The sequence below is a fragment of the Melospiza georgiana genome, chromosome 5, assembly GCF_028018845.1.
Source record: "Melospiza georgiana isolate bMelGeo1 chromosome 5, bMelGeo1.pri, whole genome shotgun sequence".
NCBI classification, from domain to species: Eukaryota; Metazoa; Chordata; class Aves; order Passeriformes; family Passerellidae; genus Melospiza; species Melospiza georgiana.
The window spans coordinates 48,231,476-48,258,534 of NC_080434.1; the positions used below are offsets into that span (position 1 = coordinate 48,231,476).

The 27,059-nt window shown below is 37.8% G+C and overlaps 1 protein-coding gene across 1 annotated transcript; it reads right to left on the reverse strand.

The window, feature by feature from the left end:
* Positions 1–392: 392 nt before the first annotated feature.
* CWH43 (cell wall biogenesis 43 C-terminal homolog) lies at positions 393–25,099 on the reverse strand. The gene is made up of 16 exons (XM_058024790.1): positions 25,057–25,099; positions 24,068–24,259; positions 20,906–21,026; positions 20,640–20,794; positions 19,110–19,311; positions 18,064–18,152; positions 16,532–16,786; positions 13,663–13,788; positions 11,544–11,623; positions 10,516–10,621; positions 7,643–7,778; positions 6,281–6,430; positions 3,878–4,022; positions 3,189–3,250; positions 1,984–2,139; positions 393–480 (listed from the first exon to the last, which is right to left on the reverse strand). Exons 1-16 carry the CDS (start codon positions 25,097–25,099, stop codon positions 393–395), a joined length of 2,106 nt encoding a protein of 701 aa, XP_057880773.1.
* Between the last annotated feature and the right edge of the window lie 1,960 nt (positions 25,100–27,059).

Genomic DNA, 27,059 nt, shown 5'->3' on the forward strand with positions numbered 1-27,059 from the left:
ATTAAAAAATACACTAGTTCCATTCCTATTTTGAAAAGCCCTAGGTCAATCTTTTTATTGCAGTAGCAGCAATAGCACTCTGAAACGTCATGATACATGATACCTTCACAAAAGCTGAAGAAGTTGTTGCCAAAGCAGGTTCCCACCCTTGCTCTGTGGCATACAAAGCAGGTATCTGGCCAACCAGTTTATCAAAATGCGTGCATCTTCCCCCCCTCACAGTGATGGCAGCTCATTCAAGAAGGAAGTCTCCAGCTGTTACATAGACATTCACAGTGTTGTGCAGTATGGGAGTTGCTCAGCCTTAAAGAGTGTAGTCTTTTTGGCTGTCAATTCAGTTTCAAGCAACAAACCTTTCTTGTTGGTCTGAATAATAATCCTATTTTCTTCCTTTAATTTGTCCGTTTAAAATATTTAGGTGTGCTCATATGAAAGTGATGAATAGGCACATAATTATGTCCATCTTTATAAGATCCAAACCTAAAAAAATATTCAACAGAGCAACACTATTACAACATTATTTAAACCATGCAATTAAATCACACAATCCCTACTCTACTTCTGAATGTTCTAGGCAATTTGTTTCAGAAACAGGGCCCAACTCTATTAAATGTACATCAGGTTCTATGAACCCTCTCCTGCTAAGGGTCTTTGAGTATACTGGAGACAATTAATTACATTGATTCTGCTCATGCTATAGGCAGTCTATAATTTGAACTTCAGATGAAAAAGCTGAGTGTTGCATTTATCTACTTAAATTTTTAGTCCTAAGTTTTTATTCCTGATTTTAGTGGAGATACAATTTAAACATCCATTGTATAAAAACAGTCAACTCTGTTATAAATACTGTACATCTTGCTTTTGCAAATTATGATGAAAATTTTAATTTTTCAGGCCAAATTTTAATATGGAAGTTTTGACAGCTGACTATTATGGTAGACAGACTTGCAAAGGTAAAATGGAGTATTTATTCAAAATATCAGTGCTAAATAATATTTAAGAGCAACGCCATTGTGTTTCTAAAGAAGTAGAGTTAATCAGAAAAAGTTAAATACATTCCAATAGGGTAAACATTTTCTGATTATTGGCAGACAAAAGAAATTAGGACAAGATTCTGTGCTGAAGTCAACTGAGAAAAATCTGAACATGAATGCTAATTGTAGGCAAGTTCCATCATGTGGAAAAGTCTGGGCAAACCTCTGCTTAGACAGGAAGCAGTGGTTGAGTGGTACACAAAAAGTGACTACACTCCACTGTCAGATGTATATGAGAAAGTAATATATTCTGCATTATGCATGTTAGGAGTAGTAAATGTGGCATTACTGGGAATTATTCTCTTTGTGGCAACATCTATCACTAACTTCAGGACTCTTTCACTACTAATACTTGACACTAGAATAAATATCTTCCTCATGTATCTCTTTGTTATGCAATACCAGTGGGAAAATTATGGCAATTTAGAATTAAATGACTCTTTTACATTAAACCTAGTCCTTTTTTTTCCTTCTTGACACATGCAACATACTGTCCAGGCATTCTTTTTAATTTTTGCTCCAATTATATGGTATGTTTTAAAATGCTTATGCAAAAAGTATTTATATTGATATTCTTGAAATTCTAAGTAACAGTATATTAAGAGCCCAATCTCCAGAGTGCTGAGAAACATGGGAGACTTTTCATGATCTATCAAATGAGTCACCACACCTCTTGGCAAATATCCCTATCAACAATCTCAGAAACTGCCTGGGTGAAATGAGCATTATTTGCAATTTATGCTGTGACACAACAGACTGATTTTCCCAGGGCATATGCCAAAACAACCAAAAAAATTGAATTACAAATCAGAAGTTCTTGACTTCTACCCTTCTGCTCAGTTGGGGACTGATCAGTGTCTCTCACTTTAGAAATAATTTTGTTCCTAGACTTCTCTTTCACCAGATGCCAGGTACCTCATCCCCTTCATTTCCTATGAGAGACACTGACCTGGGATTGAAATGGATGTCCTCAGGAACTTGGCTGGGATCAGTGACAATTCTGTCATTGTCAACATAGCTATCCACGTGATCTGGGATTCTAAATTTGGCCATCTGGACTTCTGAATCACTTAAACCAGCATGAGATATGCGAGCATAACCCAGCCTGTCAAACATGAGAAGAGTTAGTTTGAAGAAATAACCCAAGACAATTTCACCCCATTCTTAATGAATGTATCTTTTTTTTCCAAGAGTTATGCTTTGACTTATCAACACAATTTTCCATTTCTGTTAATCTCACCTTCAAAAAACTGAAAGTGCTCCATAAACAGGATCATAATACCATGTCACAAGCATAAAAACTGACAAAATGTGTTTGACAGTAAAAATAATGTCTATGTCTAAAAACCTTTTTTTAAAATTACAGCTTTAGGATGTGAGTAAATTTTCACTGAAAAGATTTCAATATTCAAGAAAGAAACTCAAGCATCAATTGAATGAATAATGAGAAAAATTCAAATTGCAAATAGAGTTTTAATTGAGTTTTTTTAGTTGCCTTTTTTCTTTTTTTACTCAATACTGTTAAGACAGCTATCAATTTTACTTCTTGTGAACACTGCAGAATTTGCAGTTTGTTCAAAAGAAGATGAAGTCCATTTCGGTACAAAGACCACCAAGAGAATGATTTACAAGCAATTTGGGATTAAAATATATGGAATGCATAAGTCTAGTGCCTCAATATGGGTTCACACAGTTCAAGTTTCCACTAAATCCAGCATAAAGATTGGCTGGATTAGATCAGCATTTTGCTTCAACAAACCCTAAAGCTTTGTTCAAAATTTGTATCTTCTGTGTCACATACAAATTAGGTCTTAGCCTTCACATTTCAGAATGAAGATGCAAAGCTAGAGCTTTGGGAAAATGTAGTTTTATGCTACCAAAGAAGAGTAGATGTGAATGTAATTCTGACACAGAACATGAAACCTGTAATAGTGTGTTTGTGAATTATATTCAGAGTTCTTGTGAACTGGTGAATTATATTCAGCAGTTCTTGTGACCCTAAGATGAATGTTTCACATAATTTTATGATAGATCCAACTGCCCATAAGAATTGTTTAGAGATGTAAGACTCCTCCACAATCACTTACAAAAGATTATAAAACTGATAACCATCCAGATATTTAAGCCACAAATAGGTGATTCCCTTTAACATACCTTATGACTCCACGATACATAATGTAGCTACACCATCTGTCCCGGTCTGTACTGTCAATATCCTAGAGGGGTAGTGAAAGAGAAAAAAAGTCAAACAAATAAGGTAAGTGTTCATCTGGGTAGGCTTTAAAGCAGTAACAGGACCAAAGTGTAAACTCACTGCAGAAAAATATTTTGCCTAAAACATTGTACTAAGGTAGAAAGCAAAAAACTCACTGTTAGACATGGACAAATCAGACAACTTTCTTGGTATCTCTTAATGCAGAGTTCATTTTTAATACAAAAGAATCATGGAATTAGAGGCTATCTGGAGGTCTCCTACTCCTAACCTTGGTCAAAATAACTTCAGGCAGGTTCCTCAGGGCCTTATGCAGCTAACTTCTGAATATCCCTAAGGATGAAGGTTTCACAACTTCACCAGCTCCCTGTTCTAATCCTTGACAACCCTGTGATTTTTTATTTCTTCTAAGTGACATTTCTCTTGGGGCAGCTGCTGTCTATTGCCTCTTGTTCTTTCACTGTGTAACTCCACCTCCTCTGCAAGATATCATGAGGTAGCTAAAGATTATATTTGAAAATGGCCATGTGTTTTCTTCTCTGTCTATAGTTAAGTTACCAATTTGAAATACTAAGCTGAGTGTTTCCAATATATATATATATTCTCTAAAGATGCAGTATTTTTATATTACCTGCACATTTCCATTTTTTATTAATTCAGTATAGTCTCTGGATCCAGGTGCTGAAGTGATGTATCCTAGAAACACAACTTGTTTAGAGCTAGTCTTCAACAGGTTTGAAACAGCTATTGCTTGGAGTTTTCTGTCTAAGTCCTCTCTGAAAGAAATGGAAAAGACTTTAAGACATACACATTTTAGCTCACAATCTTTGTGCTATGACATAGTAAACCACAAATCAATCTGGTACTATTTTTCTTTCTCAATATTAGAGAGTATGAAAGTTCACAAAAAGCTCATTGATTCAAAATTATCACTACATTTGATAAAAGCCACATGGTCATGGTAGATGTAAGTCACATTCTCTTTCTATCCATTCCAGGACTGACATTTTCTATTACTGTTCTGTTTTTAATACTGATACCATCACTAGGAAATGTGAATGTTAGTGTTTTGGTTATCTTAGGCTTTGTCTCTGCTTGCACGTAAAATTTAACTGTGCTAGCACAATGTGGTGCATAACAAAGAATTTACATGCTAAGAAAATTTTATTATGGATAGATCATGGTAAATAAAGTCTTAAAGTCTGGGTCCTATAATTTATGAAATGTAACTAGAATTACATCATCCCATTAGCACTACTTAATTACATTTGGCATGTATTTCACATCTTTTTAACAAGATTTACGCAAGAGTTCCAACAAGACAAAAAGTGATAGTGAAGTAAGTGGAGCCTGGTAAAATACTTCATTGGATCTCATTCCCTGTCCTTGGATTTGTCATAAAATAATGAAAAAGCAGTTCTCTTTCTATGATTCTTCATATTAATAACTTTAAATGGTTGTGTAAATCATGTTGTCTTCTAGATTTTGATAGTCTAGGCTAACAGTAAAATCATTGACAGAGAGAGCTGATTTTGGAACCTGTAAACCCTGAAGAAGACAACAATTTAAGTGCAGCCATGCTTTCTAAATAGTGTTACTTCTGACTGAAGCAACTGTACTAGGGAGAAAGAGCACACAGGCAGGAGACAAAAAACCCCCAAACACTCAAGCAGAAGTCTGACCTAGGTATATATGAAGTTGCCTGCTCAGCTAGCTGCTCTTTCCAGAATGCCCCTCTCCAGAAGATGGGATCTTTTAAAGGCACAGGCATAGTTATAGTCCCACATTTTAAAAATCCTATTTAAAAACAACCTTACCCTAGTTATCTAGTATTCTATAGTCTATGTCAATGTAAGCAGCAGAATAAAAAATACTAAAAATGAGCAGTTATGTGCAGTATTTAGCTACAAACTCATTCCCCTCTAAAAATCAATCTAATTTGCACTCATTTCCCATGTGTCTCCTCAAATTTTCTCTCATCTTTATCTCATTTCTTTGCAAGGGTATAATACAATGTTATTTTCTTCTACTTTGACAAACAGTTTCTCAGACAGGCAAGTCTAATCATCTGTGTGAGGCACAGAATTAAATTCTGTTCTAGGGTTAAAAATTGAGAGTGATTCTGACAATTATATTTGTTTAATAAATGGGAAATCTATAAACAATTTGCAGGTTTAGTGCAGTTTCTGCTCAGGGGAAGGAAATGGGATACAGAGAATTCCTTTGGCTTTCTGAGCAGCTTCTTTGTGTTATAATATTCTGCACTCTATCCATAAATTTGATGCTCCATTAATTGTAAGAATTTTTTTTTAAATTCTAGATTTTACTACATAGCCACAAACATACTAGATATCCCATCAAATATAACAGAAATAGCAGCTACATGGAGTATTCACAAAACCGTCTCTTATTAATATTCATTACACACAGGTAATCAAAACATTGTTTTCAAGTCTTTTCCATCACTTATTTGATTTATTGGTATAATATTGCTTTTCTGAATTCAGAGATCACACTTCCTATTTCCATTTGCATACTCTCAGAAAGACACTGAAGGATATTTTTGCTGTTGTTTCAACCCTGTCCTTTCTTGGAGGTTTCAGATATTACTTAAAAAAAAAAAAAAACAAACAGTTTTCTATTAATGGTACCTATCTCTAACTGTACCTCTCTGCACTCATTGTGGAATGTAATACATCTATTCCACATGCAAAAAGTCAGAAGGATGCTGTCTTGCACTGAGATGCATCTGTAGCCCTATAAATTGTTGTGACTTTGCAGAACTGTATCTTTAAATCCCTAGTAATTCAGATAGTAGGTTCAGCTGAGTTTTGCATGATACCTTAAAAAATGCTTCAAAATTTTAAACCAGTAGTTTAACCAATTTTAAATTGTCATAGTATTTCTTCAAATGTGCCCTGCTAGAACCAGTATTAGAGCAGCAGATTTTAAAGAGTACAAAATGAATCCTGGAAGTTCACAAATTACATTACATGACTTTGTACACTCTATGTAAAACAAGTGAAATACACACTCTTCATTTCCAAAGTGAGCAACAACAAAATCAACCAGCTTCCCTGTGAAGTTGACAGTCAGGGAGATGGCAGGTGCAATCTCTCCCTCTGGAGATGGAAGGAGGTGATGGGTCGATTTTACAATTGGATACCTGGACAGTGCCATAATCCTACATGAGGAGAGGCAAAAAGTTACATTTTGTGATTCACAAGCATCAAAGGTGTGTAAGCAGATAAATGCGAGCAGAAATCTAACAGTCACTGAAATAGAAAACGGTAAGACCAGAATACAAACCATGTCTAGTGGATTTTTCTGAATCTAGACAGTTTCCTTCTAAAATACTGCTTAACTACATGTCTAAAAATATATTATCAAGTTAATTCCTACACTAAGAAATATATTTCCATAAATATTAATCCTTTCACTGAGCTTTTCATGATCTGTATTTCAGAAAAAAACCAGAATTTTATACTACCAGAAATTAAAAGGTATTTTATTAAAAGCAGAAGTAGGTAGAAATATATCTTTAAAATGAGACATTTCTCTTTTTTCAGCTTCTGTTTGGACATTTTGCACCAGGTTTTTCAATGTATTTCATTAATAAAATCTCAGAGAATGACTTCTCTCCCCCATTCTGTCTCAAATAGACAGGGTCTGGAAGAAGAAAGTTACAAAATGCCCCTCACATATGGCAAAAGTTAAATAGCCATAGCAACATCAGTAGGAAGTTCTATCTGCCATAGAGATGTGTATATCCCCCTGAAAATAAAAAGACACTTCATATGCCAGTATTTTTCTAGAGGACAAAGATGTTTAAAGATATGCAACTGGTAGGTAGTCAAGCATTAAGGTAAAATTAGACACAAAATATCTGTCAAACAGACTTGCACCTTTCTATTCCCATTTCCCATTATACAGCCCAAGCTAGATATGAATTCTCATACCTCCTATATGAAATCAAAATTTCTCATAGCTCCTGATGGGCTACATTTTCCAACTGCTGTTACATTTTTAAGTCTGCAACATAAAATTCTCATAGCCCAAAACAAAATAATATGAAAAGGGCATCAGATGCAGCACTTGGAATGCTAAAATTCCAAATCTGTACATTAAAGGGTAGGATGCCATTCTCTGCATCACCAAAACCAAAGCAGCTTATAAGGGCAGGCACCAAAATCTGATCATGTTTAGCAATGAGAACACTCCATCCACATGGCATGGTACTGCTAATGAATCAAAGCCTGTTGCTAAAGGACAAGCTTCAACAAGTGATTATAGTGAGCACTATTCCAACTATTCTTTGCTTCTGTATTAGTGCAGTTTGCATTGGGCAATATATTTACATCTATTTACTGTCACTGTGCATGTGAAGGTGACTCACCCCCAGGTGTGATCTCTTGTGCTTGGACCAAAATCTGTGTAAAATCCCAGTCTTTCTCCTAGCCACATGGTTGGATCATGGTTTCCAATGAATGGTTTAGAGGCATCACTCTCTATAATAGTGATAAAATCTGCTCCTACGATGGAAGGGAAAAAAAGAAAATAATTTCACATTTATAACTGTTACCTATAAATGGGACTTATAAAAAAGTACATAATGTCATTATTTTGGTTACAGAGGGATGGACACAAGCCCTTCAGGGGTCAGTCAAGGCAAATCAATGCTGGCAACAAAGTCATGCCCAAACTTTTGGCTACTGCAGGCCACACAAACTCTGATGAAGATGCACTTAGTGTCTGCTGGCCATGGTTCATCCCTGGTGCAAAACCAGAGACACCAGACTGCAGAATACAGCTGGCCTAAGCAGACCTCATGCCATTTCTAAAGCATTAGAGATACTGTGCGCTCACAAATCAACAGCACAGTAGCAAGTCTGCTTTCAATTTCATGAACAAACATTACACAGCACACCTGCCCTTCCCTCCATCTACCAAAACCTATTGTGCTTCAAAAGGTCCTGTACAAGACACAGCTGGATGCTGTTACCAAAATAATAATTCAGCCCAGAGCAACCTTCTATCAGCCCCAAGGCATGATAACAGAAGGGTTTGCAGCTCCAGTGAATTGCTGAGCACCTGCAGCCACCTCACTTTCTCAAAGCACTGTGGTCCCTCCCTGTTTGCATGCAGAGGTGTGGTTTTGCCAGGGGAACATGATGGGTTCCTCTACATTTTAACTGCAGGGTACAGAAGAACTTGCAGTTCCTTGAGGAGCTGGCATCTAGGAAACACCTGCCCATGCCTGAAGGAAGGTGGGAGTTGCGAGCTGCCCACAGGAGGGCTGAACTATTCAGACTCAGCTTGAGCAGCAGGTCAGTATAAGTGCAGCAGTAACAACTGATCCAAGGGCTCCCTTCTTGCTGCAATTATGCCCCTCTTAGAGTACACAGGAAGGCAAATCAAGTCACCATTTCATCGACAGCCCTTCCATAAGGAATTACGTCCAGCAACACAGAAGATATTTTGCTTTTGAAATATCATATGCAGGAGTGTGTAAAGCATTGTCAGCAGAGAAAATGGGAATGCAGAGTTCTTAAATGGATTCCCAGGTTTTTTCTTCTACATCATTAGCATACATGCTGATCACAGAAACAGTAACTGAAACCATTAATAAAGGCTGATGTTGGATCCCTTCAGGGCAGACAGAAATTCCAGTGACAAAAGCCATTATATGTTGCATCTTCACTACTCCAACAGAGAGGTGAGCCCAAGGAATGCACTCCACCACACCTTTAAAGACAACTCCTACCCTAAAGCAGATAGCCACTCTTTTCTCTATGGCTCTCAAAATCAGAAACTCTTCTTGTAGGAATTTCTAGACAAACTCTGAATGCATTTACTGACAATGTTAATGTAGTATTTTATATAACAATATGCATGTAAGATAAAACTCCAGAATACCACTATTAGAAATTTTTTCCACCTATTTCCACCTATTAGAAATTATGATTTATTATTTATATTTTGGAATTTGCTGCCTTTTTGATTTACCAATTGTCTCTTTTAGAAGTGATATTTTATTACCCTAAAGAAATGCCAATGGACATAACAAAGTAAGCACTTTTTCTAATATTCATTAATTTAAACTAAAGGTACCAGAAATGCATGCGTTCATCAAAATTCATAAATAAATATGCAAAGATTAAATAACCACCCAGACATGAACTATAGAATCAGTTATGTAGAAGAATGCTCCAAATTTCAATTTATTAAATGTCCTGGCTCTTTTCTCATATCACCAGATACACAACATAGCCCAGCTCTCTGAACCTTTGGTCATGGGACAAGGGAGTGAACAAGGTTAAAATCAGTCTCTTCACTCTTCACTAACTCCTGTGTATCTCTGCCACAAAATCAAGACTTGCACAGGAGCACCTTGTCATTGCTTGGGTCTGTAAAGCCTGAGCTGCTCAGGAAAATACTGTGGTGGACCAGAGAGCAACAAATGCTGGAATGGCAGCATGGGCATTTCCTAATTCTCTGAACTGCTTTAGATGTTAAACTGTCAGTCCCCTGTCTACCCTATCTCATAAGCACTGCAGGAAAAGAGTAACACCTACAAGCACTCCTGGCCAATTCCTTTCAATGCTCTCTGCAACAGCACTCATCTTGAGTCCAAATTCTTCATTTCCTATAGCTAATTTTCCAACCAAAATCCTGCCCATGAGCAACAGTTTAGATGCTCTTCTTCAGAGTGAAATCCTGACAACCAAGATACAATCACTACTTTTCTTGTATACATTGCACTGGTTCAGTGATGGAAACAGACTTGTCTGTTTCTTCTCTGTACTCATTGTTAAGGGCATTTGAATTTCACATCCTTTAGGAATTATATAATGGTTCACATTTAAAAAAAAACACATAGGAGTTATAAAATGTTGCATTTTATGTAAAAGTATATTTACCTTTGTAAATACCATTGCATTTTATCTAAAAGGATATTATTTCATTTATGCAAAGAATTTCTCTGTAGACAAGTAACTCATCAGCAATATGAGAAGAAAAATCCAAATAAGAAATATAGTACTTCCTCTAATCAGAAATCTCTTTAAAAATATTAAACAAATTATCACCTCTGCAAATGGGTTTTTGACTGAAGTGATTATATTGGAACAGTTCAGAAATTGAGGAGAAAACCACTAAACACAGGTTCTTGTGTTAATGTGAAAATGGCCTCAGTTACCAAGGTGTTTTCACTTGTCTCTTCAGATGAATCCTCCCAAATATAAATGAAGCACGGAAAAAACGAGTTACCTGTCTGATTAAGCAAATTAGCTGATCCTTCCAAATTAGACCATCCTTCATTGTCATATCCAAATCTAAAAGGCCAGATCATAGCAGAGAAATCTCTTTTTGGAACCTCAGAAAATAAATGGAAAAAAGTAAAATAAAGTTTGACTTTTTACATTTTATAGCTTTGCAGTAAACAACATCAGACACATGGTGCCATAAAAGACATACAAGAAGAGATGTTTTTCCCAATATATTTTCCTAATAAAGCTGTCAGAATCACAAAAGACTAAAACTGCTATTAGCAAGGGAATAAAAGTCATCATACTTCAAATGAATTTGTACAAATGAAGAGGAGAGAGACAATGCATTTTTTCATCTTTCTAAGAGGAACTGACCACATTTTGCCACACAATAAGGATAAACCTGAATTAATTGAAAAAAGAAGGCCAACCGTATAAATCTGTGTGCATTTGTGAATGTAACACTGAACTCCATGACTGTTAACCATCTTGTTATTTACCACCTTTGCAATACTGATTTTCTTGCAAGATAGAAAATTGGAATCTTCAAATTTTCATCCAATTTCCATACCTAGTCTAAATCTAATCTACGTCAACCAGCTTTTCAGAGAGCTTCAGTTCAGAGTTATGATATAGTACAGAATTCCTTCACCTGGAAGAAACCTCAGGAAGTTATCTGTTCAAACTCTCCCTTCAGGAGATCAGGAGGCTAACAGCATTGTCCAGTTTGAATACCATTCAAATAAACTAATTCATAAAAGTAATGTTCAAATTGAACATATGAGACATGAATCTCTCAAATTTTCAAAATATTTTTCCTTCATAGCATCATTATAAATCTCCAAAGACATGGACATTTCAATTTGACATGAATTCATAAATTAAATTTTTGCATCTTCATTTATGCATTAGTTTTTCTGACTACTTGGTTGCAAAGATATCTTCAGTCACAGTTAACACACCTAAGCTATTACACACACATTTTACTGTATATTTGAAAGTTACCATTGCCACAAACACCCTACTCACCCCTTGGCCCAACTTCTTCTGGTAAGTTTTATAACGTAAACCCAATCCAAGTAAGCCAACACCAACAAGCAGCCACAATACTTGAAATAGAAAAACAGAGAAAAATGGTTTTAATTTGAGAAAAAATAATGTTTATATCACTGTTAAACAGGGCACTTACTCTAAGGTGTGCTATTCACAGAATGAGAAATGTGTCCACTTAAGTGACAGCACCAGATCAAGGCAGTATCTGTGCATGCATGCAGAATGTGTATATATGTGCAAATACACTCTCCAAAACACAACATGCTGAGCAGATAAAATGTACCAAAATCCTTGGGATAGTTATGTAAAAATTACAGCTACTGAAGAATTCATTATAGAACATGAGTAAGAGCATCATGTAAACCCTTCAGTGCTTTCCTCCCTCTGTGCAAGTATGCATTTGTAGTACACAATAGTACACAATGGGCTTACAGAGTGCCCATTTGTTTGACATACTCTTGGAAAGACAGAGCAGCTTCATAGAAAGAATGTTCAGAGCTTTCTAATTGCTCCTGTAACATTACAAATAACCACAGTGTGCACTTAAGAGCTCTCACCATTCAGCATGATTTAATTTGATGATCAAGGCCCTTTGCATTTATTTCATTTACACAGTGGCATATGCTATCTACAATGATTTCAGTAACTCCAGTTTACTCTTTTATATATTTAAAAATATATTAAATTATTTTAATGCAAGTTTCCTGGAATGGTTTTGTGTAAAATTTAAATACATTTTATAATGGAAGATGTCAGAAAGAAGGACATGCTGCCTATATTAGTACAGATCAAGCAATTTCATACTCTGCAAGACACAAAGGTGCTTAGAGTGGAAGCTGAGAAACAGTACAAGTGTGGGCATGATGAGGAAGTACAAGAGGCACTGTTGCAACATTACAAGGTTAGCTGAGCAAGGGCTGTGCTTTGTGACAGGTAGCATTTGGAAATATTAATTTACTTTTGTGAAATGTTTCTTACGGGTAATATTCAAACCACTTGAAATGGTGCTCATGTCTCTGACATACAAACTCTCACAGGCCACATTCTTTTGGCTCCTGAGCATACAGGGTAAAGATCTCCATAAAGATTCCAGAAATAGCTCTGAAAAACTGTGAAGCACTATTGTCTTCTTTTTCCAAATGCAGCAAATGTACACAAATGGCAGGCAATTTGATCTAAAGTCACAGAAGAAAAGGTGCAGGAATTGCAATCTTCAGCATCCTGATCTCTGTAGGGTTACCATTCCCTCATGCCTGGCATTTTGTTCCTCTACCAAACTTCATGCTACTGACAGGCATTTTTCTTTAGAAACAGTAAGCTGACAATGAAAACAAATCAGGCACTCAAATGATTGTAGAGAAATAGTTTGAAAATATTTGTATGCTTCAAAAGCGAAAAAGTGATTAAACCTCAAACATTTGATTTTCATTTCTCTTCAAAACCTAAGGAAAAAAGCAGACCCCATACATATAATCTGAAAATCTGGGATCCCTAGGCATAGTTGAGGGACAGGCCTGGTCTGAACACACAGCTAGCCCCAAGCACTGTGCTGTGCTGCTGGCCACAGCAGGCCCTGCAGGACGGCCTCCTCATGCAGGACAGTGCCACACGTAGAGCAGCTCAGGGCCAGCCAGTGCCACCACCCTGCCAGCCAGCTCACACAGCCCTGGCAGTGCTGTCACACCAAACCACCTCAAAATCGCCATACTGCATGGCTGGGAAACCATTCACAGCTTCTGTACACACCATGTAAAGCCCAAGGTCCAGAGAGGCCTCCTCCTCAACCACTGAAACAAAACCCCCCATGATGCCGAATCCACTTTCACATTTTGGATTTTTCCCAGTTTCTTGTCTCTGTTTTATACATTCCATGAGGAATAGCCTCTATCAGTAATGATCGCAGTGAGTCAGCTCCTTCAGTAGTATATGTCATCATTTACCTGGAACTGGGGAAATACCAACTATCAGTCTGTCTCTAAAACTAGTACCAAAAAAACGTTTCTAAAACATCCTAGCAAATACTCCACAGTGTTATATTTTTTCCTCAAACAGTATTCCTAGAATCATGGAGAAAAGGAGCTAAAATTATACTTACATAGTTTAATATAGTTTTTACTCCTTTTGAAGAATGTTTTTTGGTTGCTTTTCACTTCAAAGACAGAGCTAAGGTCTTTCTTGGGTCCTGTTAGAAATTCTATCCCAATACATAACATTATAAAACCTGTAAAAATACATGTGATTAGTTTAACATATTAAACATTGCTCATAAACACTTTTTGTAAACTCCCAGCTGTTGTGTTACAACATAACAACCTTATGGTTCCAACAACAAAGAAGATTCAAAGCAAAATGCACATAAATGCCATAGCTCATAAGGCAATGAAGGAACTATGAGATTTATTGGCAACACTCTCAAGCAGAGTGATTTGCAGTGCAGTTACAGGATGTTATGTCATAAAGGCTAACACATGACTGATAAAGTATGCTAAAATCCTTCCAGGCCCTATTGATGGCTACAACTCTCAGCTGAGCCCACTGTTTTCAAAGTTTACTGGAATTAACCTGACAAGAACAACTGAGTTACTCCTACATATTATAGAACCTTAAAATAACAGCTTGATGAAAAAAGTACATTGATGATTGCACATACCTATTATCTTTGACAATGAACTGCTCTGTCACCAAGATAAAATTAACACATTTTTCATATGGGAACTACCAAAGCAATTGCCAATAACACTTTGTTATAAAACAGGGTAAGGAGACTGCTGCAGTCCATTTAACATGGCAGCACCTTGTATTCTGGAACCCCAGAGCCAACAGAAATAGTTCTGCTTTTTAGGAGCAGAAAACTAAACACACCTACAGATACATTTTAAAAACTAGTAAGCAACTTCAGTGCACTAACTGATGCAATGGGTGGGGATAGTATCTTTTCAATAAGTAGCTCAGACTAATAGTACAAGGTCTTTTCCAATCCCTAATGAGATAAAGAATCCAATTACTTTCAAAAAAAACATGGGAGGATAATGAACTGGATAAGAGCTCTGCTGGAGAAGATATATGCCCTTAATATCTTTGTGGCACAGTTAATTAATTATAGAAGCCATATTTTACTTCAGAGTAATAGCTAACCGTTACTCAGTAATTTTTTATTTCCCTTACTTGTTACATTAGCTGTAGTGAAAGTTTGGAAACCAGGACACTGGGTCTGCACAACGAAGGGGAACACATAAAACCTTTCTCAAAGGGTGATTGATTCACAGCCATAAAGTTGACAGAGATCAGGAATCTGACCCCTCAGCATTATATCACATCACAGTGAAGCAGCACAGAAGTTTTGAATTTAATGATCTTACTTTCATTGTCACTTTTCGTGGTGCAGTTCCCTACCCAAACTGCAGCAAGAGAAAGGCAGGATATTGGACAGGAGAAGAAAGCAAGAAATAGCACTTGCACCTGGAAGAAACCAGAAGAAAATGAGCAGTTTGCCAGAAAGCCAAGCTCTAAGAGTAAAAGCACAGCAACAAATACCTAGTCTCATGGTATAATCTTTGATAAGCTATGGGATGGCATAAAAAAGATAGAAAATGCATTCCCAGATGGAAGTTAAATTCATGCAGTGCCATCAGCTGAGATGTGTTCCATTTACAGTGTTCTTTTCCAAAGAGAAAATTAGGGCCATCTCTCTGTTACCATTCAGTGATCACACCAGGTAAATTAATCACAAGAGTGCATTTCAAAGGAAGTAACAGAGAGGAATTTTGAATAAAAGTATTTCTTTTGTGAAAGCATTAATCAAGAAAGCATTTGACACTCCTCTACCACATGCTTTCTTCATATAACTTCAAAAAAAAAATTTAATTACCTAGGATAACTGTTTCTAAAGACTCCTCAGAGTGCTTTCAGAACAAAAAAAGTCATGCAATAATGGAATTAAATTCTCCTAAAATATAATGAACTTAAATCCCTCATGTGAATGCTGTAAAATAAGAAACACACCTGAAGAGTAAGAAACTGGAGTGACACAAAATAGTTGCAATGACATTTATGAAATCTGAAACCTTTGGAGCAACAAGTTAAACCCAGCATTCATTAATCCTTTCCAAATAAAATATACCAATGCATCACATTTTAAAAAACATCCCACACAATGAGCCCAAGATCATGTTTGGCATTGTTAAATATAGTCAGTGAAATATGCCATTGAAACATGTTAGTACATATTGCAAAAATATTTCTGGAGACAAAACCAGGAAGGGTTAGTTTCCTTTCCACCTCTCCACCCTCATCAAGTCATCATTTTGCTAAAGCCCATATATTTGCTCAACTCAGTTTTTCCTGATTTGCAGCTACCTGACAGCTTCTTTTCTGCCTGTCCTGTTCTCGTGTTTCTGATGCTACAGGCTCATCTGAACTCCCCCAAACATGCTGGTGTGTCCACAAAACATAAGGTAGAGCCACAGGAGAAAGAAGCTCAGGTCTCCAGCGTAGACTAGCTAGATGAGCAGGATGCTGCACTTTGCTCTCCAGAGCAGGGCTAAATAATGCACTGAACTATATTACAGTCCCAGTAGCTACCCTGTTACCTGAGGCACTGCTGCCTTAGGTAACCAGCATATTTGTGCATTCACACCCTGGATTGCAGCCATATTTTTAAGGTGACTGGATAACAGATCTCTTCCTCCACTGCCTACTTTACTTATCAGACATTTTTCCACTTTGTCATTTTCCCTTAACTGAATTCCATTTCCTGTCCACATTTAGACTATTTCTAACAGAAAAGAAACAAGTAGAATATTTTTTGCATGCCTCATTAATTTTTGCACTGAAATTCTTACCACAGTAAGTAATTTAACAGTAACCAAGCATTTGAAAAGACTCTTTATACACTAGATACATTTCACATGCCTGTCTGAGGCTAAAGCAAGCATATTTGTATTTGTTCATTATCACAAATGTACCTAGAAGAAGATGGGAGCTTTCTCTAATGTAAACTCCTCCGGGTACAAATTTATAAGCTGTACACCACACACAGAAGAACAATTCAAGAACGTAGGCAAACATGGCTGTGCTCATGGCTTTCCCAGGATGGGGACAGCTAACAAAGCGTCCTGCCAGCTGAGGCCACACACACATGGTAAAGACCCCAAGAATGTTGCCTGCAACAGCAGCACTCCAGGTGTGTAAGTAAAGCAGACCAGCTGAAGATGCCAAACCTGTGAAGGGATAGAAAAGAATACAGTAAGTCTCAGTCAGGTGTATTACCCACCACACTCATTTTCATATTTTGGCTGGCGAAAAAATAGTCTGGGAAATATAATTGTGCTTTCTAGGCTTACAAATTGCATCACTAGAAGGACAGGTATTCAGTAGCTAAAGAGAGTCTTTTATTTTTCCCAATATCTCATTCTTTTAAACATTGCCTATTCAGCTGAAAACAGTATAGCAAAAAGGGCAGAGAAATGTCATCAAGAGCCAAATCCAAACAGTTTTTTCTTACAGAGTTCTTCAGCACAACAGAGGAGTGATGCAGCTCTTAAGAGAGTAACAGGTCTGTCAGTTATAAATCTCTTTTACCGTAATACAGAAATAATCAAATAGATTAATATGAAGAGAAAACATATAATTTCCTGATCTTTCCCTGTAGATAACCACAGGATGGGCAAGAAAACAACTATTAATCTTTTACTGACTGCAAGATCCTTGACTTACCATGCTATCTTTGATTTGGGGATTTGACTCTAAACAGAACACTAGCAACCACAGAACCTCTCTATGACGGGATGACTTCATTTTAAAACATTCTTGTAGATATGAATATTTACTGTCACACCATGAAAGCAAATGTATAGAAACACTTTTAATATTTAACTTTAATACATCAAAGTTCTGAGCATTTTAGAATGCAGTGCTTGAATCAACTAAAGAACCTTTCTGTGCCTATTTTAAATAAGAAATGTGTGTGTATCAAAAATCAAAAGTTCATCCTTACGTTACAATCTGCACACACATTTCTTCTCACTAAAACCTGCCTGTTCATCCAATTTTACTGACTGCAGAACTTGGCAAGTAAAGATACAGGAGGCAAGCTTGTCTCCAGGTAGACTGCTTGTTAAATTACAAGTTATTTTGCCTCCTGTGAAGTTGAGAGGCTTGTGTCCTCTCAACCCCTAACCCTAGATGTGGCCTTATCATAGAATAACTGAGGTTGGAAAAGACCTCTAAAATCATCAAGCCCAACTGTTACACAATGCAGGTGGTCAGAACTGAGATGCTTAACAGGGCTTCTGAAGAAATAACTCTGCTCTGCAATGGCCTGGGGATTTGGCCTGTAACCCTCAGTCAGCTGGTGACATATGTATACTACAGTCAGTGGCAAGAGAAAAGGAAGCTTTGATTAGCCACCCTTTTCTGAGATGTGGTGTCAGGTCAGAGGACTTGAGTAAAGGGAATAAGGTAACAGACAAAAATTCTGCTCAGGATTTGCACCTACCTATAAGAAACAAGGCAAAACTGATGATAGAAGACCAGCTCCAAAATGAAAGCATCAGTCCCTGAGCAAGGCCCAACAGAACTGTACCTCTGATACAACAATAAGGAAAAAGAAAACATGCACTCATATGATTTGAAAAACACCTGATATTAAAAAAAAACACTTCTAGATTTACAGACAAGGGTTCTTGCTAATATATTATAATTATTTTACTTTAAACAAAGCTAAATTTTGCTCACACCCACGTACATTTTCTTCCCTTTATTGGATGTAAAAAACATCCAGTTGAAAATAATGGCAATATACTGTGATGTATAAATGAGCCATGTTCAGCAGCAAAGCAGTCCACTGAAATCTTGGTACAAAAGGCAAAAACAACTCAGATAAAACAAAAGGGAAGAATCTACCCCAAACAGAAGTATTTTTTTCCTGTCAAATAAGGAATCCTAAAGAATCTAACACTCCTCTCAGTCTTGGGGATCTCTTTTGTATACCAATTCCAAAATATAAACTCTGTCAACTGCTATCACATGTGGTTTACTCAGAATAACAAATTTGTTTTCTTTCTAGATTTTGGAACCTGAATGAACCACACACAGCATTAAGACTACATTTTTACTAACAAAAACTTCTACTGAAGTATATATTTTAACAGTGCACACAGTTTATTTATACTTTGTGCATGTGTCTCTGATCATCTCCACTCTGAAGCCAACTGCTAGATTAATTAACTGCATAGTATAGATGCACTGCATTCATAAGTCCTTGAACCTCAGTCCTAATCTAAAAATTGTTTTGAAATATGGCAAACCAAGATTTTAGTGCTGAAATAAAAATAATTCTGTATCAGAAAATTTTCAGGTCTGGACAAAATGCTCAGCAGTATCTCAAAGGAAGAATGAATCCTCTGTGTGAAGTACCTTGTACCCACTATTTTCTGTCTTATACCATCATCAGGTTGAGTTTTAATTTGTCACCCACAACAGCACTGGATTTTCATTACAATTTTGTAATCATCATCATCATCATCATCATCATGCACTTACCCATATGGATTAGGATCTGGACCTGTATGTGGATGTCCACTTACTGCCCATCTGGAAATTAGGGAAACCTCCCCAAATATCCACAGGGTGAGGAACATGACGCTGCCAAAAGCAATCCCTGATAAAAACCAATGAGGGTGGGAAGCAGTCTCTCTAATCACATTACCAGTTTTGTTAGTTTCTTGTTTCCTCTTGTCTCCACCTAGAATAAGAATAGAAATACAGCTAAGCAAACTGTCAAATCCTATTAGCAAGAGTTACTAAGAAAAAGAAATAGCCAAAATCACAAATTTACTAGAATAAATTACATACACAAAAGCTAATTTATATGATTAGGATTGTGTTATCAGAAATTGATAATACCAAAAAAAAAAAAAATTCTTTACTAACAACCCGAGATCTGTCAAGAAAATATATTCACCCTAAGTGTTCAAAAATGCCAACCTGCCCATCTGATTATTTTCCATAAGAAATTTTAAATGTTTAAATTGACCTTGAAAATCAGCAGAAAAGTTATTATAATTTGTTCAGAGGCTTCTGTTCTCTGAAACCCTAAACTCTGATAAGAACAAAACCTGACACTTCCAAATAAGCCAGAAATAAACTCCCTTCCTTCTTTTTTCCATGTGCTTTAGAACCACTCTTATCTAAGGAGAAAGCAGCACCTTTAATTGCATAGACATATCATTTTGTCACCCACAAACAAGACAGATTTCCTTCCTAATCTGCTGCAGCAGATTCCCTTTCTAAATTCTGATGAAAGCTCAGGCTTAATTTAGATTGTGTAATGCTAGATTACAGACAATATGCATGATGCTAATTTATACCCACTTACACATAGATAAGGTTTTATCTTTCAATTAATTCTTTAAGGTTATACTGAGAAGGAAGGATATTCTGAGGATTTAACATGAGCTGCCTTAACTAACCAACCCAACCTTGCTGTCTTCCTTGGCAATGTCACCTCCACAGTTTAGCCTATGCCAGCCCCCACTACTGTGTACTCTGTGCAAACACTCCAAGAGCTTGGGCAAAGTGTAACTGGGACAACTTGTCCACTCCTCCAATTCTTTCTGTTTATTTTCACATATCAGCTGTTCCCCAACTGTGTCTCCCTTTCTCTGTTAAAAGATATGCACTGGCAGAGAAACTCAAAGTGCAAACTGAATTAACAAAATAACAAAGACACCAGAAATGTTTCATGCTGGAAAGACAATAACTCATTCTGATTTTATTGGTCTATCTTATGCCTTTGTTTGTGTTACTGTCATATTGTTGGCACTGCAATAAGGAAAAAGAGGCAGTTCTGGCACCAACTTACTACCACTTGTATGAATTGTGATACCAGTTCTGCCATATTATGGGCAGATGGAAGCACCCCACAACTTCTAAAACCTGCAATGCTCATGCAGCAGGTCTAAAACCAGATGAGGTTGGGGATAAAAATCAAAGAATCAAAATCCAGTGACACATAGCTAGGTATACTTTAGGCTCTTCTCATAACCACCATCTTTGCTGTAATATACTTACCTGAATGGATTTGCTCCACTGCTGCTATGAAACCAATTGTCAATATGACAGTATTGGCAACTTGTGAGCTCCAGACTGGATTAAGGGATGTGTACCAGATACGAAGAACAAGGAGCATTATCTTGCCTAGCATGAAGCTCCATATCCTGATGAACCTGTAAGAATCAGTTTTTGAAATAGTGAGACATTTGGGGGATTAAACAAAAAAAGAAAACAGCTTTTAATATTAAAAAAATCAGTTAAATTCCATCAGTAGAAGAAAATACCTTTGTAAACTGTTTCCTGACCACCATGTTACTGTTTGAACCAGCAATGAAGAAGAAACACCAGCAGCCAAGATGAGCAGTCTAATTGAAGCATTTGGTGCATGGTATGATGCTAAGCTTCCTGCAAACAAATACTCATAGAGGTTACTTTAATGATCAATAGAGACTGGGTAGTAAGGATTTCCTGTGCATTAGGTCAACATTTTCTGTAATTTGAGCAGCTATACCACTCATCTGAAAACACATGACACTACACATTTTTAAACCAACAAAAGAAATGTAGATATGCATACAAATTGGGTATACATGATTTCATAGCAGTTATAATTTTCAAGGAAAAATTTTATATGAAGCAATTATCCAACAGTCCAAGTGATTGCCTTTTTTTAACTACTTATGGTGATTGATTCCATAGAGAGGATGTATGGATATCTAAGCATGTACAGATATTCTTCAACCATGCACTTAGATAATTCAAAAGCCATAAAGTTTTATGTACTGTGACTGTTCCTTTCTAAAAAGGATATGGCTTTTGCTGCAGTGCACTTGCAAAAGTAAGTACCCTGTGGCAAAAGCCACATTCTTTATTAGACAGGAGCAGTCACCAAACATAGCACAGGGATTAGTAATCTACTGCTTCAGTAGGGGTGCACAAGGCTTTCTCTGAAGTCTGGTCTCAGAAGTGGTCAGTACCAGCCTGTGCCAGTCTATTACTGAGAGCTACCACTTTCCCAGCCACTGAAGGAGAGCATGTGCATACCTTTGCCATTTCCCAGGGCACAGTGACCCCACATCACCAGCAGTTTTAAATTCTGCTAACAGGTTTCCAATTCAAGTGACAGTGGACCACATACATTCTTATACCTTCAGTCAGTGTGGTAAATACTGGCCCAGGACCAATGACAAACAGCAGAGGAAGCAGCAACACTGTTATGATACCAGCCATTGGCTAAGTGAGTATGAGTCAAACTTGAGGAGAAGTTAAGCAAGTAATGTCAGAAATGGCGCTGCAGATTCTGGCAACGCGTGCTAGGAATCCTCCAACTGTTCAGCTGCTCATTCTGCTCAGAGTAAAAGATGCAAAGCTTAGAGCCAAGGTGATAAACAAGATCAATGTGCAGTGAAGGTGTACTTGCATGAACTTCAACAGAGGTTTCATGTACAGTACACAGAGATTTCTGTCACTAAATTGTGCTGGCAATCCCTAAACCTGCCTCTTCAAATATTTCATCATGTGTGCTACCCTGATTAAAGGTTGCATGGGTTTGCCAAGTTAGAGCAGACACACCTTTACTTGCTGGGCAAGTACACCCAAGACTTAAATATATCTATCCAAACACCCAAATTTAACTTAACTTATTTATGTGAAGACATAGATGCAAATAGAACTACCACACGATACTTTGCTGCTGTTTGTTTGTTTTCAAACAGAACACAAAATCAAGTAGCACAAAAGGATACAGAAATTAGAAGTTGCAGGGAAAATAAAGCTTCCTGAAAAGGCAGAAAGAAACAGAATAGAAAAAAAATCATCTCCATAAACATTCTGGTCTTAGCTAAGCATGAAGAATTTTCTTATTTTTTGATTGTGAAACTGAAGACTGGGTAAAATGGGGTGGAGCATGCATGGGGTAGATTGTTCTGCCTGACAATTCAACAAGTCCCAGAGGAAGGCCATGGCCTTTTTGAGAAGAAAAAAAGATCAAAAAGAGAATGAACAAAATTGTCTCAGTATGAAGGAGGAAAAACGCAGGAAGAATTGAGAAACAGGAGAATCAGCAGCACATAAAAGACCATCATAGGCTGGTCACTGCTCTCTATTTAGCATAACAAAACTTACACATTTCTAAGTAATTTCCATCTCTTTTGGTAAAGTGAACTAGTAAACATAGCAAGGTTATCTGAAGGATCAACCTTAAATAAACGTGGCAAATTTTGTGTTACTGTCACCTCTGAAGGAAGGTAAGGTGAATTTTAAATGCTTATACTCACTCCTACTTTCTAAACTAGAAGAACTTGCAGAAGGCAACACACAAGGCACTGCTGCAAGAAACTGAAGATTCTGCTCACTGAGAAGCTTATTACAAAACAAGACAAGGATGTATATAATGGGAAGAGCAGGAAAAGAAAAGAACATGGTAAGACTATTCTTCATGAAAATCAATGGCACCAACAAATTCTGCTCATTTCTAGTATTTTTCTAAAGATAAAGAACAAAAATTATTTTTTTAAAAACTAGGCAGGGAAAGTGAGTAAGATTGTCTTACTCTGTCTTCTAACAGTAAAAGAGGAAAATTATAAGGAAAGTTATTATCTGTCTATCATTTTATATTGACAAATGAGGAGCTAGGATCTGCTGCTTGTGAAACACATCATTCTGCAGCAGCACCTTCACCTCTACACTGGATGGAGAGCTTTGTCTCCTCTGAGTTCATTGGGCGTGGCAAACTCTCGCTTCTGAATGTGGCTGTGGCTGCCAAACCTTCCCCCAAAAAACTTTCAAAGAATCAACAAGAGCTAAGATTTGCACAAGTTAGCTAAAACTGAAGTAGGAATTCCAGATAATCTTGGTTTAAGGAGGAGCCTGTGGAATGGGAAACGAGGCATCTATTCCCTGAGTTTAAGATCAAATTTTTGTCCTGTGCAACTGACCATGTAAGAGTTATTTCGTATTTAGGATGAACCTATAACCCCTCTACAGACATGTAGATAGATAGATTTAATTTTAAAAATACATTCTTAGAAGAAAAAACTGTCTCAGAAACTAAAAAATAATGTTTCACTCATAGAAATTAGCCCCAAGCTGCTCTATAATGCCTCATCCCTACCCATTGTCACAATTCAAAAAACACCTGCTCTGCTGATATTTGAGTGATACTGAAAACACCTTTCCTATTGGACATCACTCTTACTAAATTAAAAGCTCCTAGAAATAAAAGTGAAATTATATTTTTCTGCATTTATGCGATACAGTGGCTACAGAAAATATTTCTCTGATTATAGCTAAAAAGCATGAAAGAAAAAAAAGAAACCAACAAAACATGAGTATGGAGAGAGTGAGAACTTCTTATTCTTTTCCCTTTTTGCCTGAATTTTAAGGCAATTTGGAATGTTTGTTCTTATGCACTGATGCCAAAACAGAACCTATAAGTGCATACTTACCAACCATAGTCAGTCTCAGAAAGGCTAGGACATACTCATTGTTAGCCAATCTCCAAAAAGGGCCAATTGTCAAGAATATCGGGGAAAAGAAGGCAACAGCAAAAACTTCTATGCCTGTGAGTGCCAGTGTCTGAAGAGGGAAGTAGTAGATCATTGGTGGCAGTGCATGGTAAAGAGACCAAGAAATGTAGCCTAAAACAAGAACAAGCCAAAAAAAGAAAACCCCATCATGTATTTTCAACAACAAGATTTCCTGGAGATTACTTAAGAGATACCATTTTATACTTTCACATATATACAGACAATCAAATGTATTTGAAAGCAGTTCAAGCAACAACAGCCACCTTCTTTGAAGAAATGTTTGTTATTTCAAGTTAAACAAACGCATTTTATGAGGAAATAGAATTATGAAAATAAACCAGCTCTTCCCCCACTCAACGGTTCGTACTTTGAACCTCAGTGAGGTGCTGAACCTCAGCAAGGATCCGTGTTCAGATGGCTGGCTATTTAAGCAGCCCACCCACAGTGTGAGGGCTCCTCAAAGGCAGACGGGTGACAAAGGAATTATTCTAGTAAATCGGTGTGCCGTTCTCCCCTGGAGACACCTTCTCCGGGCACAGCAGCACTGCGCTGGGAGTTTCCAGCCTTTGCAGGAGATGCACCGAGCCGAGGACACTGCTCGGCGCCCTGCCTTGAGCAGGACAGCACAGCACCGCCTCTGCAACACCTGCACAAACACTTGGCCCGGAGCAGCAATAAATTCTGGCTGATCCGAGAGACAAAAAGCAATCCAGCATTGGAGGAATAAAGAACCCGAAGAAGAACGCTCAGATGAGAGCACTATTTACTCGTCCCAGAGGGGAGCTGTTCATGGGCGACACGCCCGCACGCAGGTGAGCCCCGCGATGCCTGCCCGGCCGGGCCCGGCTGAGCCCCGCCGCCCTCGGCCGCGGCCCCGCGCCCCCAGCCGCGGCACCGCCGCCACCTACCCAGGACACTCTCCGAGAGAACGGCCTTCCACAGCGGGAACATCGCCCCGGCGCTGCCCGGCTCGGCGGGGGCTGCGAACCTCTCCCGGGAGCCGCGTCCCGAGTGCCCGGCAGGGCGCGGCGCCGCCGCCCGTCCCGCCTCACGGAGCCGCGTCCCCGGCGGGGGCGGGCAGCCCGCACGGCCGGACCGCGCTCTGCGCGATCTCCAGAGCCCGCCGCGCTGCACGGCCGGGACAGCTCGCCCCGCCGCCCGTGTGCCAGCAGCGCACATGAGTATTTTTCTTGCTACCCTGAGCAGTCACGGCAGCAAGAAAAATAAAAGCAAAAGGTTGTCATAGCACAAGGTGTGGGGAAAAGAGGAGCTAACCCACCTGGCAGCCTGTACAAACACATGGTTGACTACGCGGGGTTCGGGGATGTCCGAATTAGCACTGTGCTCACCTTTGTGAAATGCGTGTTGTTCTATAGCAGAGTAAGGACTTCTGATAAGCAGTGCTGTCTACAAAAAGCACCAAAAGATGCGTTTCGTTTGCTGAGATTCCTGAGTAACCATGTTTGATAATTTTAGAAGAAATCATGAGTTAAATCGAGCCAGCCATGATCACAGCTGCCAAGTTCTGGCAAAAAGATTACATTAAAAAAATCTCAACTTTAGAATTTTTGGGGAGGGCATGAAAAGCAAAATTGTAAAGAACTAAGAAATCCTTTTGCTGTTGGAATATACCATCATCTTAAATTTTAATAATCTTCATACAGCATCCTATAGAACCACCATCTGTATCTTCTAATTTGTTTAAAAAGACTGTTCCATTCTAAATAAACCTTATGGTATGCATTTTCTTTCCCCAGTTTGTGAAACTCTAAATCCATAGGAGTAAACTACAAACACCTAACATCTATATGACCTATTATTAGCAATAAAGTCTGGTTTAGACATTTGAGAGGACATGGTACTAAACTAAATTTTGCCCTAGAAGTCTCAAAGTCAAGTGATTCATTTACCCTGCAGTATGATGAGGTTTGCTTATTACAAAAAAATCTGTTGAATTTTGGCTGCTATTTGAAAATATGTTTTAAAAGTCCACAGAAGAATTAAAGTATTTTGATGGAAAAGTTGACCTCTCTAGGGAAGGTTGAGACTCACAGATTTAATGAGCTTCTCTGTTTTCTCCAAGTTCCATGTCACTAAAGGCACCTTTCTTTTTCTTCATTAAAGAAAAGTCGTACCAGAATATTCACCAAGCTCACTTATGACTGGATATCAGGATTACGTGAGTGATGACACAATTTCATCTCACTGTGGTGTGATGCAAATGGAAGATGAGATCTTTGGCCAGAATAAAACCAGAACATGGCTGCTGAGCAGAGCTTGAGGCTCACAGCATGCATTCAGCCAATACATGTTCAAAAAAATTTTGCAACCCTTTTTGTAATTGCAGTATCTTGCTTCATGGTTCATAGGTGGAGTTCCAGTAAAACAAGACATGACTGGAATTGTGAACCCGATATGCTTGTGTGGCTTCCATTGAACTCATAATGCAATGAAAATAATGCAGATCCTGACAAATTTACCCATTGTATTCTGGGTACTGTCTTGGAGATTGTTAGTAACTATTAAGTTTGGCTTCACATGGCACAAAGTTACATTCTAGTGCTCTCCATAGGGCTGATATGTGTATGAGCTCCAGATTCAGTTGTAATGTGTTAAATACAAAAGTCAATGCTTGCAAGGTGCTTAGTTACACATATATGTGGAGCAATGCCTTTCACTACATTTTTTTGTATTCCTGGAGTGCCACAGGTGTACTTGGCAAAAAAATAAAGCAAAAGCATTTGATCGTTAGAGGAATACAATGATGTCAGACCAGTAAAGTCCAGAAAACACTACAGTAGGATCTTCCACTCACAGAACAAGAAGCATTTTCATTCTAGAATAATATTTAAGACACTCTTACCCCAAGGCAGACATAACAAAATTATCTGAATTTAAAAGCCCCATAATT

Coding starts and splice junctions, on each gene's coding strand:
- CWH43 (XM_058024790.1), bottom strand. CDS start 25,099: ATGTTCCCGCTGTGGAAGGCCGTTCTCTCGGAGAGTGTCCTGG. Junction 19,312..20,639: donor AGTGGAGCAAATCCATTCAG/GTAAGTATATTA, acceptor TTCTTATTCTAG/GTGGAGACAAGAGGAAACAA. Junction 13,789..16,531: donor AAGCTCCCATCTTCTTCTAG/GTACATTTGTGA, acceptor GTATTTTTACAG/GTTTTATAATGTTATGTATT.